The sequence below is a fragment of the Austrofundulus limnaeus genome, unplaced genomic scaffold (genome assembly GCF_001266775.1).
Source record: "Austrofundulus limnaeus strain Quisiro unplaced genomic scaffold, Austrofundulus_limnaeus-1.0 Scaffold77, whole genome shotgun sequence".
NCBI lineage: Eukaryota > Metazoa > Chordata > Actinopteri > Cyprinodontiformes > Rivulidae > Austrofundulus > Austrofundulus limnaeus.
This window is the reverse complement of record NW_013952479.1, coordinates 850,168-866,559: the sequence shown is the minus strand read 5'-3', so window position 1 is coordinate 866,559 and position 16,392 is coordinate 850,168. Positions and strand designations below refer to the sequence as shown.

The window sequence follows — 16,392 nt, the reverse complement described above, 5'->3', positions numbered from 1 at the left end:
GGGTTGAGGGGGTGAGGGTTACTGGAAGACATGGGGAGTAGTTACGGTAAATCAAAAGAGGAAGGAATCACCGGAAGTTGACCATATATGGACATGACGGATGTCCCGCCCTAAAGGGGCGTGGCACCTGTCACTTTTTGATTGATGAATACCCATGTATATATTCTCTTTTATGTGCTGCAGAACAGGAACCTGCTGTAAAACAGAAATTATGCTGAGTCGGGCTTGATTTTTAGTAATCTTTTCCTGTTAAATAAATAAATCAAATCAATTTACAAGGTTTGACCAAAGCAGCTCATTATAAAATTATAATCTGAAGGAAGGTGGAAAATATGCATTCCTTTGAGGAACACTAGGCCTTTAATTTAATTGCACTTTTATGCTGGCATTAGCTGACTGCTAATGAGGAAACTTACAGGTCCGTAAGCAAGCACATTGTGGGGTGCCAAATGTATTATCTCAGGATGACATCATCCTCCTGAGATGATAGCAACCTATAGCGCTTCAATGCAGCTAAAGCTGCCCTAAAAAACATCAAACTTGCAGTTATGGCCGTGTCTGAGCTTTACTCCAAACTGCTGGACCACAGGTACCATACAAATTGTTTTTTTAATAGCAGATTTTTGAATTTACAATATGTTTTGACATTTAAATTTAACATTTAGTAAAAATTAGCTAAATGTAAGAACAGTGAGCTAAATAACAAAACGTTATTGGAAAAATTTGAACTATCCTTGTCATTGAGACAATATGGCTATACAAGCTTTAACAAAAAGGGTTCAAAAGGTCAGGAAAAGAAAAGATTGGTCAAAAAGGGAGTTCTTAATAAAAAATTATGTTAAAATGGTTCTCTCGCGTCGATGAACTAGCTTTCTAGAGAACAGATGTCGGCGTTTGTGCTACTCGCAGAAAATCCATCACATTTCTCGCTCAGGCTGCCAACAGCGGTGAAGTTTAACGAATCGTGACGTGTCGGTCTCTCCTTCTCCGTCCAGCGAACACTGAGCCAGACAGAGGATGATGTGCGTGGGCCAAAAGACCAACACTCCAGGCAGAGCGCTGAGGCCGGGGGCCAAAACAAGACTAAAGAGGAGAAAAAAGGATGGGAACGTCAAAACAAGGAGTCTGATGAGGACAGCGACACAGATTTGGAGCTCGGAGGTAGAATTGATTTTAGGAAATAACATTTTAGTCGATTTCTTAACGAGGTGTTTAATGTTTCTTCTTTGAAAACAAATGCTTTGGTCTTGATCAGAGGATGTTTTGATAAGAAAAAGCTCCATCACCCCATCTGCTCCATCTTTTCTCCTCTCTGTTCCATTTTCTCAATTTCTAAATGATTTTGGGGAGGAGAGAAAAAAAAACACACAACAGAAACCCCTCCATGTGCCCACCCACACACACACAGATCTGTTTTGCATGTTAATGATTTCATCTCAGTCTTTGTGACAGGCTTCCTTTTCAGCCAGAATTGAAAACTGTCTGATTTGAATGAGATGAATGTGCTCTCCTGACGGGGCAAAATCTGCCACAAAAGACGTTTTAATATCAAACTCAGAAAAGTCCTCCACCATGGTGAGGGGATCTCATCTTCATGTTTCTGTCAGAGAGGCAGTGGACACTATACTGTCTTTATTTCTGTTGCAGATCAGGAAGAAACAGAAGCTCTGAGGGGTAAGGTGATCTACATGAAGGCTTGTGAGAAGCTACAGGTGGCGCCGGTCTCTCGTTTCCTGAAAAACATGCACACTAGTGAGCTGGCCCTGATGCATTATGGACTTGGGCCTAAGGTACAGAAATCAAGTCAGGGACTGGGTGAAAATTACTGTGTAAAAAAATAATAAACAAAACAGGTAAATATGCTTGTAACAACCATGATTAACCTGTTGTTGGTGGCTCTTAACATGGCCTTATTTAGAGAAATACGTTATTCCTGACAGCATGCTAACAGCTGGCGGCGCTAAGACAAAACAAAGGGCAGTGTAAAATTTTGTGAAATCCTTCCTTGTTTGATTTAATAAGCTAAAGCTAAAGAAAGATTTGACAATACCATTTTCTCATTTGAGTTCTTACCTCAACTCTGTGAATGATTCATCATTTCAGAGTCAGATTTCCCTGCAGGGAGGCTGCACTGATAGAGAGAAAGTCTGCAGAGTATGACTTCATGAGTTACGCCAGTGAACTTTGAAGACTTTTCCTTTTTTTATTTGTAGTCTCATGCAGTTTACATGAAGTATTGAACTTTATTTGTTTGTACGTTTAAATTTGTTACTATGGAGGACCGAAAGCACATAATTTATATTTTACTGTTTTGTTTAATATATATTTATTGTGTTTCCTTTTACTTGTAGATGCATTTACGTCACTTACCTCCTTGCCTTTGTTTTTAACTAAATGTTAAACTTTAAGTTAAACTGCCGTAGCACAAGCATGCACAGTAGATCTGCACATGGAACCTGCTCCTTCCTGTCTGCTGACCAATCCAAGAAGCTCCGCCCACCTCATTTGCATAATGAAGCAGAAATAAGGTAAAGTAAAGACAGGAGGCAGAGAAATGTAAAGATAACACATGGAAATAAAAAGACTTGAGAAAAATACATTAAAAATCAATATAAACATTTAAGAGACGTAAATGAATCTAACAAAATATGTATTTTTAAAGAAACAGTAAAATGTAAATTATGTCCTAAAATATATAATTTATTAGAACTAAGCTGGGAAAATAAATATGAAGTAACTATGAAGTAAACATGAATATAGAGGTCAATTCAATCTTAAAACATGAGATAAAGTTCTTTTTTAAATTTTATTAGTGTATTTTAAGTGTATTTATTTATTTATTGGTCCATTTATATATTTCTGCTTTTATTTCTAATCATGTCAGTTTCTGTCCTCCATATATTGCATCTTTTTTTCTGATTTAAATAGTAAGATTTTTTTATAAAGACATTTATAAAGACATTTTTTTGTTTCGTATGGAAAAAAGTTCATTTTTTTCACAATTTAAAACTATAAAAATGTAAACTGAACAGATTTACAGAACTATAAAATAGCAAATTTATATTTTGTAGTTTCAACCAAGAGTTGTAGTTTCGCAATGTGACTGCTGGATATGGGCACCAGTGACCCCTGTGACCCTAGAAAAGGAATAAACAGGTATAGATAATGGATGGATGGATGGATGGATGGATGGATGGATGGATGGATGGATGGATGGATGGATGGATGGATGGATGGATATTTTGTGGTTCCAGAAAAGAGTGAATGGTTTAAAATATAACGAGAGATGTTTTTTACTGACATTTTACCAGATCTTTTCTGCAGCTGTTCTCATTTCTACAAGAGTTTTTTTTTTTTTGTCTTCAGGTAGAGAAATGGAGTTTGATTCCCCTGTGATTGCGTGCAGTTGTTTCAAAGATTATTTCACTTTCTGCTTTCAGAATCACTTGAGTTGCTTTAGCTGTATTCTCTGGATCATTGTCTGTCCGTCTGGCTTCAAATCTGCCATTTTTCACTCATTTGTCTGAAACTGAGCAGACTTTTGTTCACCTAAACATCTTCTTTGAGATTCTGCGCTCATCCAAAACTACATAACTACACAAATTTAATTGTTTGGAAATTATATCTAACTAGAACAAGCAATTTTTGAAGAAAATATGAAAACAACACTTAACTTTATGTGCTTCAATTTGACAAATTAAGGTTTAAGTGATTTCAACTGCGCTGAGACTGAATCAAAATTTTACCAACTGATTATTTTGCAGACTGGTTGCAAAATACTCTTCATGCAAACAAACGCTTGGTGTTGCTTATCCATAGATTTCATGCCAACTAAACATTAAAACTTGTGCATTTAAGATTTTTTTTTATTAACACTATGATTTCTCAGCACTGTGAGCTTTATTTCTGACCCTCGCCTCCACATGGCTCCCTTCTATTTAATTTGTCTCACACAGGTTATAATAATTCTTTTTTTTCTGTCTCTGCCCACCTGCATCCACTCCTTTAACTGGAGTAGAGAAAAGAAAAATGCAGTGAGCAAAAGAATTTCACTTTGAGGGTGGCAGTGGGGTTGGTTGTGTATTTTTGCAGGGCACCAAAGCACTGGCAGTTCCCCTGACAACCAACACTTCCATACGGCGGCTGAACCTGCGAGATAATTGGATGGGAGAAATGGGTGGAGCTTCCATCGCCAAGATGTTAGAGGCGAATCGTTGCATTACAGGTAGTTGTTCTGAATGCAGCAAGCACACGCCTCATGGTGCCTCCATCACTTGTCACACAAGTTACATCATCAACACGAGTTCACAAACATCCTGCTCAACGTTCAGTTCAGACACTTAAAGGAGACCAATTATGGGTCCTAGAAATGTTTCTGGTATGTCTGTGGGCTATCCAGACCATGTTCATTCAATTTAATGCACAAAATAATTCTCAGATAATAAAATTTCCCATTTTCTAGTTCTGCCTGCTCTGACTTCCGTTCAGAAGAGCTGTTTATGTTAATGAGCTCTGTTGGTAACGCCCTCCAAAAATCTGTTGACATTAACTCCGCCCTCCAAAAATCTGTTGACATTAACTCCGCCCTCCAAAAATCTGTTGACATTAACTCCGCCCTCCAAAGCCAGCGTTTACGTTAGCATGGCTAATAATAGCAGAAGCTCCATTGTACAACCATATGAGACCCTGTGAGACCCAGAGGCAGAGTCGTGGTCACAGCTTCTTTTTTTTTCCTCCTCCTCCTCTGCTCGGCGCTCACTCTGCATGCTGTTACCAGAGCAGGGAGCAGCAGCAGTCAAAATACCTCAGAAACTCGAACAAATAGGCTTTAAGGCTTTAATAAGCTAAACAATAGAGGTACATGAGAAAACGTGTTCATAACGAACGAAAATAAAAATTTAAATTGTATCCATGCTGGTCTTGAACCCTCGTCTCCCGCCCATCACTCTACCCATTGCCCTATTGGAGGCTTGTTGTGAAATGAGATGCGCATTATATAACAGCACCGTGGCTTTTTATACTGAGGAGGAGGAATCTCACCCGAGGGTTGCTAGGTAAGGGGCTGAACTCAGGTTCCGGTGGGTTGTTGTACGGCTTGTGACATCACAAAATGATGGAAGTATAAAATTTGTCATTAATATACATATGTAATATATATTTACTTACATTAAATATGCCCCTGGGTGCATTTTTTTTTGGTCCTAGGACTGTTTTTTTAAGAAGTACATACCCAAAGTTGAGTAAAAAAAATGTAAAAAGTGAATTTGCCTAATAGGTCCCCTTTAAATAAAGAATAAGCAGGATGACAAACACAAATACCTGGCATTTATTTTTTGTCATTTAGCACCACTGTAGTCACAAATGCCTGCAGAAACCTGAACGCTTTCACTAAATCATACGCAAACAACTTGAGATGAAAATCTGTGACTTTAAATGAGTTCTACTTTCACCAATGATCAAATGAAATAACTCAAACTACATCCAGGGCATTATTTAAGTGGGGGAAGTAGGGGTGCAGGGAGTGCTGCAGCACTCTTTGACGAGTGAGAGGACATGCATGTTCAAATACAAACCTGATTAATTAATACGAAAAAAGGTGCTGAACATTTTTAATTTCCAAGAAGATTTAAAAGCCTGGTGAATAAACATGCTGTTATTGTACGTTTGGGCAAAATTTTACGACCGTTTGAATCTTTAAAAAAATTAATAAAGTGTAGTCCATTAAGCTGAAAGAAATAGTTGATTGTTTCGTGTTCGTTACCAAGATGTGTGCGAAACCGTACAGAGAATATACACATGCAATTGAGAGAGAGGCTTAAAGAACAACCATACAAAACCAGAGCTCTGCTGATGTCCGGTTTAATGATGGAAGTCAGAGCGAACCAGGAAATAGCAAGAGTATTTAACATTAGCTTCAGGGCAGGACTCCGCCTATCGATTACATCATCAGTGAAAAGGGGCCCTGTCTTTGTCAGAGTCCTGTCCACGTAAAAAGTTCAATATGTGTTGTATTTGTTGTCAGGCATGTACCTATTTATATAGAATCATCAAGTTAATCAAAAGTCACATTTAACAGTTCTATCACAAAACAAACCATACTATGTGTAATGTAACTAAATCAGTAAGTAACATAAACCCCATTAATTCCTTCAACTCCCCCTTTTCACATGACAATCATGTGAACAAGTCATGACTGCAGTTTTACAAGCTGAGCACCAAGATTGAGGACATTTGTGTTTTATTTCTTTGCTGTAACAATGTTTCCCGACAATAAATGTTGTGCCGTTAGAAAGCCTGTTAATGTCCCTTTTAAATGGTGCCACATTTGTTAGGAACATGCATTTGTGAGATGAGCAGTAGAGCTGATATGTGGGTTGTGCACATGAAAAAATTTGCCAAATCTTCCCCGCCAAATAGTTTATTTTGTTGTTGCTGTTGACACTTGTTTTGAGCTTCTGGTGCTGCCAATCAGGGGCCTGCTATAAGATTTATTACTTTTTGATTTTAAGCATAAAATACAGTGTCTGCTCGAAACATACAGCAGATTCCCTAAGACAAGTTAGCATTTGACTGCATTGTAGTATATCCTGCAGTCCTGAACTGGAAACCACAGTGTGGTCACAGCCAATAAAGCAGCCATTTAAGCTAAATGTTAATTGCAGCATGCCGCTGTGCTCAAATTGATGGTGCTTAGATGCTGATGTGGATGATGTTTGACTTCTTAGCAGTGCTATCATATACTAATTAAAAATAAACAGCTTGAAAGGACTTTAGCTTAGCAACCAAAAGTGCCAAAAAATTTTAAAAAGGCTAATTATGTTTCACAGAAATCTAACAAAACTGTAGCTTTTCTCATCTGTCCAACTATGCTTTTTGACAACTGTTTTCTTTTTCCTCTCCTTGTTTTGCAGTAAAACTGAATAGTAGTGATGTAGCTGTAAAACACAGCTGCAGGCAAACCAAAGCAAAGCTGTGATAATTAGTAAATTAGTGAAACCTAAAGCAAACTCTTGTTTCGAGCACATTTTGATGCTTTTCACAAGCCTCTACTAATGGTTACATTTTTGTTTGTAATATATTCAGCAGTGGACCTGTCTGACAACAATCTCAGGGATTTGGGTGCCAGAGCTATATCTAACATGCTGAAAGGAAACAACACCCTGGTGAGCCTGCAGCTGTCAGGAAACCATTTCACAGACCAGTCTGCCGAATATCTGGGCCCGGCACTTATTTCCAACACCACGCTGCAGCACCTCGACTTGAGCTACAACGCTCTGGGACAGCGAGCAGGTAGAAAAACAAAAGAGTTTTGCATTATATTTCTTATATTTTCCTTTCAAAGAATAAAACGTTACCCACCACTCCAGTTTTCATAGAGCCAAATATCTTCGCCCTAAATTTGTTTTGCTCTCATTTTCTAATAGCGGCAACACAAAACTGAAATTTACCCCTAAATTACACATCCCACCTGCAAAAGGCAGTGACAGTGACAAGAGTCTAGACGTAAATATCTCGGACCTCTTCAAATTCTCCTGTTTCACTTAGGGGCAAAGTTTGTGGTTTATCTCACATTGTGCTCCTGCAGTTTACACTTCCTCTCCTACGCCTGTTCCTGTCATATCAGGAACACTGACAGTTGACATCCTCCCCATTCAAATTCACACTTTATTTAGTTCTGTTCTAACCTAACTCTTGCACACTGTCTAATGAAGCATAGAAACTGCTCTCAAAAGTTTCTCAGACTTTGCATTTGACCCCCACCCACCCACAAACACTGGAGTTCATCTCTTTCAGCTTAATCCTGTCTACTATTGCTCTTATTTAGCCCTTTTTCCTAATCTGTTTGACCGTTTAAACTCACCTGAAGGGTCCAAAGAAAACACTAAACAAAGCCTTCACTTGTTTTATATATTGTGAACAAGACTTCTTTTCATATCAGACTTTAAATAAACTAGATCAGTGGTTCCCAAACTTTTTATCTTCTGACCGACAAAATATTCATGGCAAAAACTTGTGACCCCAAATATTACTGGTCTGAGTACATGAACTTTGTTAATAACCCTAAAACACAGGCTTTTTGACAATATAAACAGCTTGTACACAAATATAAATACTTATTTTTACTTATTTTTGTGTTTTTGTAATAACTATAGGGAAAATATTACATCAGCAATTATTTTATTACCCTTTAAATTAATTTCTGGAGATTATCCAAGGTGCTTCATGACCCATAATTGGGTCCCAAGCCCAACTTTGGGAACCAAAGTGCAGTGGTTCCCAAAATTTTCAGCTTTTGACCCACAAAATAACAGTAGCAGAGACCTGTGCCTACAACTATTTTTGGATGATAAATATTTCTATCAGGTCAATAAAACATGGGCATAGTAATAATATTTTTATGCTATATGCATCCATTTTAAATATACCTACCTCACTCCGTTGTAACAACTAAGGCAAAAATGTAATTAATTCAGAAAATCTTTTCAGGACCCAAACTTGATGTTTCGGGACCCCACTTTGGGTCCCGACCCCAACTTTGGGAAACACTGAACTAGATAACACACATTGGTAGCATATATGACCCCCGTACATGCACCAGTGCACCAGAACTCACCAGCACAGATTTAATGTTTGTTTGTTTGTTTGTTTGTTTGTTTGTTTGTTTGTTTGTTTGTTTGTTTGTTTGTTTGTTTGTTTGTTTTTTGGGGGGGTCATTGGTGGGCCCAATGGATAGCTCTTCCTCAGAGCTAAACAACTTCAAAATCTGAAGCTTCTATGTTAAATGGCTTTTGAGCTATAAGTATTTTTGGATGTCCAGACACTCCCTTTTCAGATGGAGCCCCCTCCTCAAATATGGGGTCCATCGTAAAACTGTTGGCAGGCACAGTGTAGGTCAGACACATCTACGTTCCTGCCAAATTTCCTGTTGATCGGTGTGGCCATTTCTGTAATATAGTTGACTAAATGTAACTGAAAAAATAAAATAAAATAAATAATTATAAATTGATTAAAAAAAACTGTACAAAAACAATATGACTATCGCATCGCATGCAGGGGTCAATTATTTTGCGAGTTAATTTTCTATATTATTTCCATTTTTAAAAGCTTGAACACGGTCCAACATCCTTCCCACTTAATCTTCAGATAGCAGCAAGACAATGAGTCTGTGGTGGGTTTTCTGAGATAATGGTGAACTCTCAAGACCTAAACAATACATTTCTCTTTTGTGGAGATTTACTAACTAAACAAAATGATGCTGTAACAGATCCCAGTTTCCACAGAGGACAGAGCATCTGCAGAATTTGTGGCAAAGAAACAATTTAAAGCAAGAAGCATGCCTATACCCCCCGTCCAAACAATACCTGGGGTTAAAGAGGCTTAGGTTAGATTATACTCTGAATGTTTTGGTATATTTTTAAAGGAGAAGTGTGATTAATCGGCAGCCTTTTGTAGACCACACATGAGTAAAATGCAGAAGGGGAAGTCTTCAATAGTCTAAGCCACAATTTGGAGAAAAATCTGCCTCATTTTAAAAAGAAACAAGGACTGGAACTTACAATTTTATCATCAAAAGAAATAAAAAAGGAAATCCTTCCAAAGGAACAGCTTAGCAGGATATTTTTAGTCAAACATCCAAAAAAAAGTTTAACCATTGGTGTTTTTATTATTTATGTGTTTTTTTTTTTAATCGGAAACTTTTTTAAGCATCCGTCCGAAGTTTTTATTGTCCATTTCTTGCTGTTTAACAACATAAAAATCTATATTGTAATGATTTTTTCCCTTGTCTGCAATGTCTCATTAATGTCTCAATGATTGCATACAATCATCAAGTAGCCACTGAAAGCATCAAGGAACATTTTCACTCTCTGTCTTCCTAAATGATAATTGAATACATAATAGAGCCTTATAAATTGAACAATTATAGTGGAAAGTGTGGAGATGACAATATTAGAGCAGTGGTCTGCTATTATTAGCTTCTTGGAAGGCCATTCCCATAAAAAAATAATTTGCCGTAATAGTGGAGCCTTATCTTCAAGCATTGGCCAGGCCTGTGGCATTCAAAGGTCAGGAACATCTCGCCTTCATTAAAACCTTTCAATTATCATGTGGATGAGCTTTGTGATTAGAGGGAGAATGGCTGAGCGGGACGCTGAGGATCTAATATTAGAGACTGGAAATGAGTCTGTGGGAAAACGGGGATGCTATCGTGTTTTACGTGCAGGGATTCACGTCCTTCTGCTGAAAAATTACAAGTTCCTCTTGAGTTTTTGGGAGCTTTCCTGAAACGACGATCAATCAAACAATGATTCATGTTTTATAATTTTATATCCTACTGCATTGTGTCGAGTCATTTGTCAAGTGTCACACACTTTGTGTTGGTGAGAAAATTAACTTTTTTTCCCATTTTTGTCTGCCTCTACACTTAATGCCAAAAGCACAAAAAAAAACAGCAGAGATGATAAAAGAAGTGTAAAAGTGACTCATATTTAAATTACAAACATCAAAGTTTTCTGTTTCTCAGAAACGTATTAAACTCAGGGTTATATCTGAAGAGAAACTGGGTGACATGTTCCTGATGTTACAATTAAATAATGTGTTTTTTTATTTTGTCTTCTTCATGTTTTTGATTTATTTGTTTCCTGCACTGAGGGCAAACCCTGGGCTTTTCTGTGTCAGAGAACACGGGGCTCAGATCGCTGAGTCTTGCCTGGAATTGCATTCCGGAGAGAGGATTGGTGATGTTGGCCAATGGTCTCAGGGTAATACACTCAATATGTTTGAGCAATTATTTTGTTTGTTTTAACGCAAAAAAAGAAAAAAAAACATATGAAAGCCAAGAAAAGCTTATGTACAAATTTATTTGTCGTTTAAATATGTCTAATGATAGAATTATTTTACAGTTGACTGATGTTACATATAGTGTAGTAAAATACTCATCTGTGCTTTGGAAGCATTGGTATGACTGCCTCTTGAATGGTTAGGAACCTTTTTGTCATTTTTATTCTTTTATTATGTTTTTTATCTTCTTTTTAATGCTAATTGGACCTTGTGGCTGTAATGAAGTTTATCTATCTATATGATGAAGTAATAGCACTCTAAAAAAATTGTCACAACTCTTAAATTTACCAATTTCTTACCACAAAATCTTAGATTTTTTTTAAAGAACCTGCACAGGCTGTTGGGCCTACAATAAGGGCTGCCACGATTAATCGACGACTAATCGATTGTTTAAATAATCAATGACTGATTTAATAATCGATTAATCATTTTCTTTTCTTTTTCTTTTGTTCTTTACTTTGTTTTTCTCTCCAAACTGCTTTGACACCTTCCACTGCCACGTCTGCCTTTCTGTCCTTGACACACATGCACAGTAGTGGTAACTGGGGTAGGCCGTGGACGTCACAAGACATTATACAGACAGGCTCTGGTATCATGGCTACCTGACAACAGAGCTCAAAGTGTGGGATCATTTTAAGAAAATGAAAGAGAAACCTGTGCAATAWCTGCAGAGCAGAACTTACCTTCCACAGCAATTATTTTTAGTTAGCATATAGCTAAACTCTAACGATGGTTATACAATAGCAGCTGCATTCTGACGTGATAAGCTCTATGTTTTATATTCAATTAATTTATGATCTGATTAGTCGACTAATCGAATAAATAATCGGTGATTAATCTATTATTAAAATAATCATTTGTGGCAGCCCTACATACAATTCCTTAAATTAAATCAAGTAAATTCACAAGCCTAGTCTCTATGTAAAGCTATCAATCAGAATTTTTAACTTCAGCAGTCATAATTTTTGTAACTGTAACTAAAATGTAGCTATTTAAGTTAAAATACATTAAAATCATAGGATTTTTTTTCTCAAATGTACCAGAAGGGTAGGAGGTATTAAGATAAAATATATGCTGGGCTATAATATGGACTCCCAAATATTACCAGTTCAAATATGGTAACAATAGCATCAAAAATTAATATTTCAGACACAATATAATCCAACATGTCCATCATACTTGGACAGGTCTCCAGCAAATGTCCAAACTGGACAAATATTTCCAAATACTGTAATATCAACACAAAGACTTCGCTGAGGGCTCAAATGAGAGATAAAACCTCCATGAGTCACATTCAATCGCATTCTACCATCCATATTCACTAAATGCATCATTGAAATATGAATAAATATATATTAATAGTCAACGATATGAATCACAGCCTGGGGGACATGCAGCAAATCCCCACCAACAAACAGCCAAAACACAACAACAAAATGAATGCAAAGCATCAAAACATTACAATCCACACAGCTTATAAAACCAGCAGCAGCAAAAAATATAAGCTTTTCACTTACTTTTGATGCATAATTTGTCCTCTTTTTCTGACCAAAAGCCATCCAAAATGGCATCCAGATTTAAGTTTTAATCCTTTCTTTTATACCATCTCCTGGCCATTAAAATCACTCTTCCTGGTCTTGAAGCACTCAAAACACTCCATAACAAATATATTTTTACTTTTAAAGCATGCAGCTAACACTATAAAAAAACATTTTTTTCTATATCTGCTGTTATCACCACTTGGGGGGGACAAAATGGCTGCCACAGCTGCATGTAGTAACTTAATTGGCTACACAGCTGTGGTGTCAGAATGAAGCTCAAAGCTGATTGGCTGAAACAATCAATCAATCGCATGTACTGTGGGTGGGACATGAGGAGCTTGCCACACATTTTGGGCTCTGGAGAGCCAATAGATTAACCCAGTTGGTCCAAAAAGAGGTCAATCAAGAAAAGACAACTATTAAAATTGTTTGAATGGCATACTGTGCAAATTAAAAGTTCCTGGTAGCCTGGGTCAGGCTATAAAGAGAAAGGAAGTGAGCACAAAGTGGGAGTTGCAGGTTAACAGGTTAGTGGCTTTGCCAAAATGAATACAGTTCTTGTACACATAAGAGAATATTTTAGGCACATTTATTAACTTAAAGATCAAAAACTTAAAACCTTTTAGAAAAAATGAACTCACTTAAAGTGTTTTAATCAGATGTGCTCAAAGCGAAGCCAATGGCCCTATAGGCTGTAGTGCAGATAGCTTTCACTCATGGTGCTTATTTATTCTTTGGATTATCTTAAAACTAAACAAGAAATACAAATAACTACAAGATACATTTAGATTAGATTTAAGCACACATGTAAACTCATTTTATCAGTTTATAAAATGTCTCATGAGTCGTGCCTCAGCATACGTCAAACACTGCACAGGGGCCACCGCACTGCCTGCTAAACATAAAAAATAAATTCAATAAAATAACTGTACTTAAAAAGTGTATTTCATGTATTATTTCCTTGTATTTGACCTGCAGTTCACAGATTTTCATTTTGGCACTTGTTTAAACACTTATAATCAGATTTAAAACTTTATTTGCTCTAATTTTCTTCAGCAAAAGCTTTGTTTTTCCTCCTGTGTGTTTTTAGGAGAACATTTCCCTCCGCTCAGTGGATCTGTCATATAATGACTTTGGTGAGGAAGGAGCCGCTGCTTTAGGACAAGCTCTCAAAGAAAACAACATTTTAGAAGAGCTGAATGTGAGGTAGATTTTCTTCATGATAAGAAACAAATGAGTTAAAAAATACATTTGATATTTAGTTATTTATTCATTTAGATCAAATGTACAATTTTTCATGTTTCTGTAATTTCTCTCCTCTCATCACACAGTTTGCAACTTTTCTTAAACTAAACGGTTTGAAAGAATTTCACCTCTATTAAAACTTAAACTTGACTTTTTTAATAAAGCTAAGTTTTCTTTTCATTTTTATTTTTTTATTTTTTGTGTGTATGCTGCTTCAATGATTAATACGGTTTAAAAAATAAGACTTTGTGATTACCTCCATTATGCTTCAACGCACTTTTTTTCTTTTCTGCATTTTGTTTTCTCACCGCAGCAACAACCGGATACCCCCTGGGGGAGCCATCCACCTCGCCGGGGGTCTCAGAGTAAACAAGACAATCAAATTTCTGAATGTAAGCTGTTGAAAAGAAATTGGTTCTAGCTTCACGAGCAATGGGGGGAATCCGAGGATAAAATGGGGTAAATAAATGGATCACTGTACTTTGCTTTTATATCAGCACCATGGGGTAAGAAAAGAAGAAGAATTTCAAAAACGGTTCAGTCAAATTCAGGGAAAAGCATTAAGATGTGACATTGATAAACTTGTGCACCTGTTTTTCTTTTTCTACATATATTTTTTTATTTTAATTATTTATTAAATTTTTTATATTTTTGTTAAGGAATGGGTGTCAGGTAGAATTTAATTAACTTACAATTTATGTGTTTAAAGTTTGGTTGAAAAAAAAGCTTTGAGAGAATTTAGCTGAGACTAAAATGTAAAGATTTAAGCAAAACTAAATATTTGCTTTATTTAGTGAACAAATCAGAAAGAATCCTTTTACAGAATAACATGAAAATAAACTCAGCACTTCCCCCCAGAAGAGCAGAAATTCCCTCTACGATGATCACCGAGTTAGTTCAGAAAGCTATTTTCTGTTATCTGTGTCATTTTTATCAGAAATAACAGATAAAGATTAACTCACTCATCCTCATCACTCATCCTGGATCAAGGATGAGTGGAAAAAGCAGCCAAAGTTCACAGAAAAACGAATACAAGACAAGTTAGCTCTTTTGGGAACAAACTATAAAGAAAACTAGACATGGGTTTTTACGATGTAAAAACAAGTGTGCATTGCCTTGTAGCATGTTATTGCCTGCAGCAATGGACTTGCAGAATGAACTGACCAAGTTCAAATGTGTTTTCTAATCAAGTACCAGCTTATGGCTGTCAGCTGGTGTTTGTAATGAGGGTAATTGTGTGAAAATATGAAGTTAGAATAAATTATTTGTGAAACTTATTGTAGCTGGGATTTGAATCCTGATCTCCCAGATGAAAGGCTATGACATTAACCACAAGACCATTGGTGCTGGGAGAAAATACAATCCCTGTGTTGTTTTCTATGTGTGTAGAAAGAGGCAACATTGCCARTGACGATTGTTGACAAAGAAATGCATAATGTTACAACAGTAGAGCAATATTATATAAAATGTTTATGCTTATAAGACAATAATATAGTAATACATCAAATTACATACATATCAATATTGTAATAACTGCAATAATTGAGATTAAATATAATTATTAAACTATGGTGCGGTTCCATACTGAGTAGATACAGCAGGGGGCAGTATTGGACGAATACAAGGTCCATTGACTCCCATTGTAATTTATTAAATACAGTATTAATATTTCAAAAACTATAAGTTGTACAGGCACCAAAAGGCATAGCCATCATTTGGCACAGGAGCTTTACAGATATAAATTACAATGGCAGCACTAGGACAAAGTATGCAGGAGGAGAAGCGTGCCAAAGTGGAGATGACTTGGATGGGAAACGAATCACAATAGTGTGCATTGCCAATGCAATGCACACTGATAAGGAAATATTCTCATTATGTCGCGCTTTTCTTGTCAGATCGGAAGGAATCCCATCCAGACTGCCGGCTGCTTGAAGATCCTCCAGTCTCTTCAAGAAAACCCAGATTCATCATTAGAAACTTTGGACTTTTCAGTAAGTGGAACCGCTTTTCTGCCAGGAAAACATTTTCTCTTGTTTCAGACTTCGAACCCATTTATTCTGTCTCCCTCCAGGACATCGCAGTCAACCAGGAGTTTGAAGATTTGTATGCAGCAGTGAAAGAAACCTTCTCTGCGCTCAGAGTGAAACATGGAGGCACATTTGGCCCACTCAGAAAAGCCAAATCCTGAAAAGCGTTACTGTAACTGCTGCACTTACATGAGCTTGAATGCTTGTGAAAGCCTTTTTTTAATTGACAAAATGAATCAACGAATGGAAACTTTTAGAATATTATCAAGAAACTATAAAAATATAAATAAAAAGTACTAATTAAAACCCATTAAAGGTCCAATCGGTTCAATCTAAAAACTGAATCCACAGATTTTCTTTCTTCTGGTACAGAAACAGCTACGGCACTTGAAGAGAATTGTCGATCAAGTTAGTGAAAACAGGCACACACTTCAGGTACTGAGTGTGATTCTTTTCACTTCTGATCTGATTTGATGTTATATAATGTCAGTGGGTAGAACGGTGGAGAGCAGCAGAGAGTGCTGCGTTTTGTACGAAAAGAAGTGAAAGTGGGCTGAACAGAAAGGCAGAGCGTGACTGTTTAACCGGAAAAAAAACCAGCTGTGAAAAACCAGTTAAATAACAATCCTGCTGACTGCTGCAGGACCACACAAACTCTCTTCCATACAGTGACATGTCTCTTTGGATGCATGGAGCACTTTGCCACGCGCACACACACACACACACACACACACACACAC

At 36.8% G+C, this 16,392-nt stretch overlaps 1 protein-coding gene across 1 annotated transcript in view; it reads left to right on the top strand.

Moving 5' to 3' along the window:
• lrrc74b (leucine rich repeat containing 74B) overlaps positions 1 to 15,962 on the top strand; it is an 18,252-nt gene extending 2,290 nt beyond the window's left edge. Inside the window, exons 2-10 of the mRNA XM_014011143.1 lie at positions 996 to 1,161; positions 1,648 to 1,790; positions 4,093 to 4,225; positions 7,084 to 7,290; positions 10,651 to 10,760; positions 13,471 to 13,586; positions 13,939 to 14,017; positions 15,521 to 15,616; positions 15,697 to 15,962. Of these exons, the coding sequence (XP_013866597.1) occupies positions 996 to 1,161; positions 1,648 to 1,790; positions 4,093 to 4,225; positions 7,084 to 7,290; positions 10,651 to 10,760; positions 13,471 to 13,586; positions 13,939 to 14,017; positions 15,521 to 15,616; positions 15,697 to 15,813 (1,167 nt within the window). The 3' untranslated portion in view covers positions 15,814 to 15,962. The remainder of the gene's footprint in view (positions 1 to 995; positions 1,162 to 1,647; positions 1,791 to 4,092; positions 4,226 to 7,083; positions 7,291 to 10,650; positions 10,761 to 13,470; positions 13,587 to 13,938; positions 14,018 to 15,520; positions 15,617 to 15,696) is intronic.
• Positions 15,963 to 16,392: the final 430 nt, after the last annotated feature.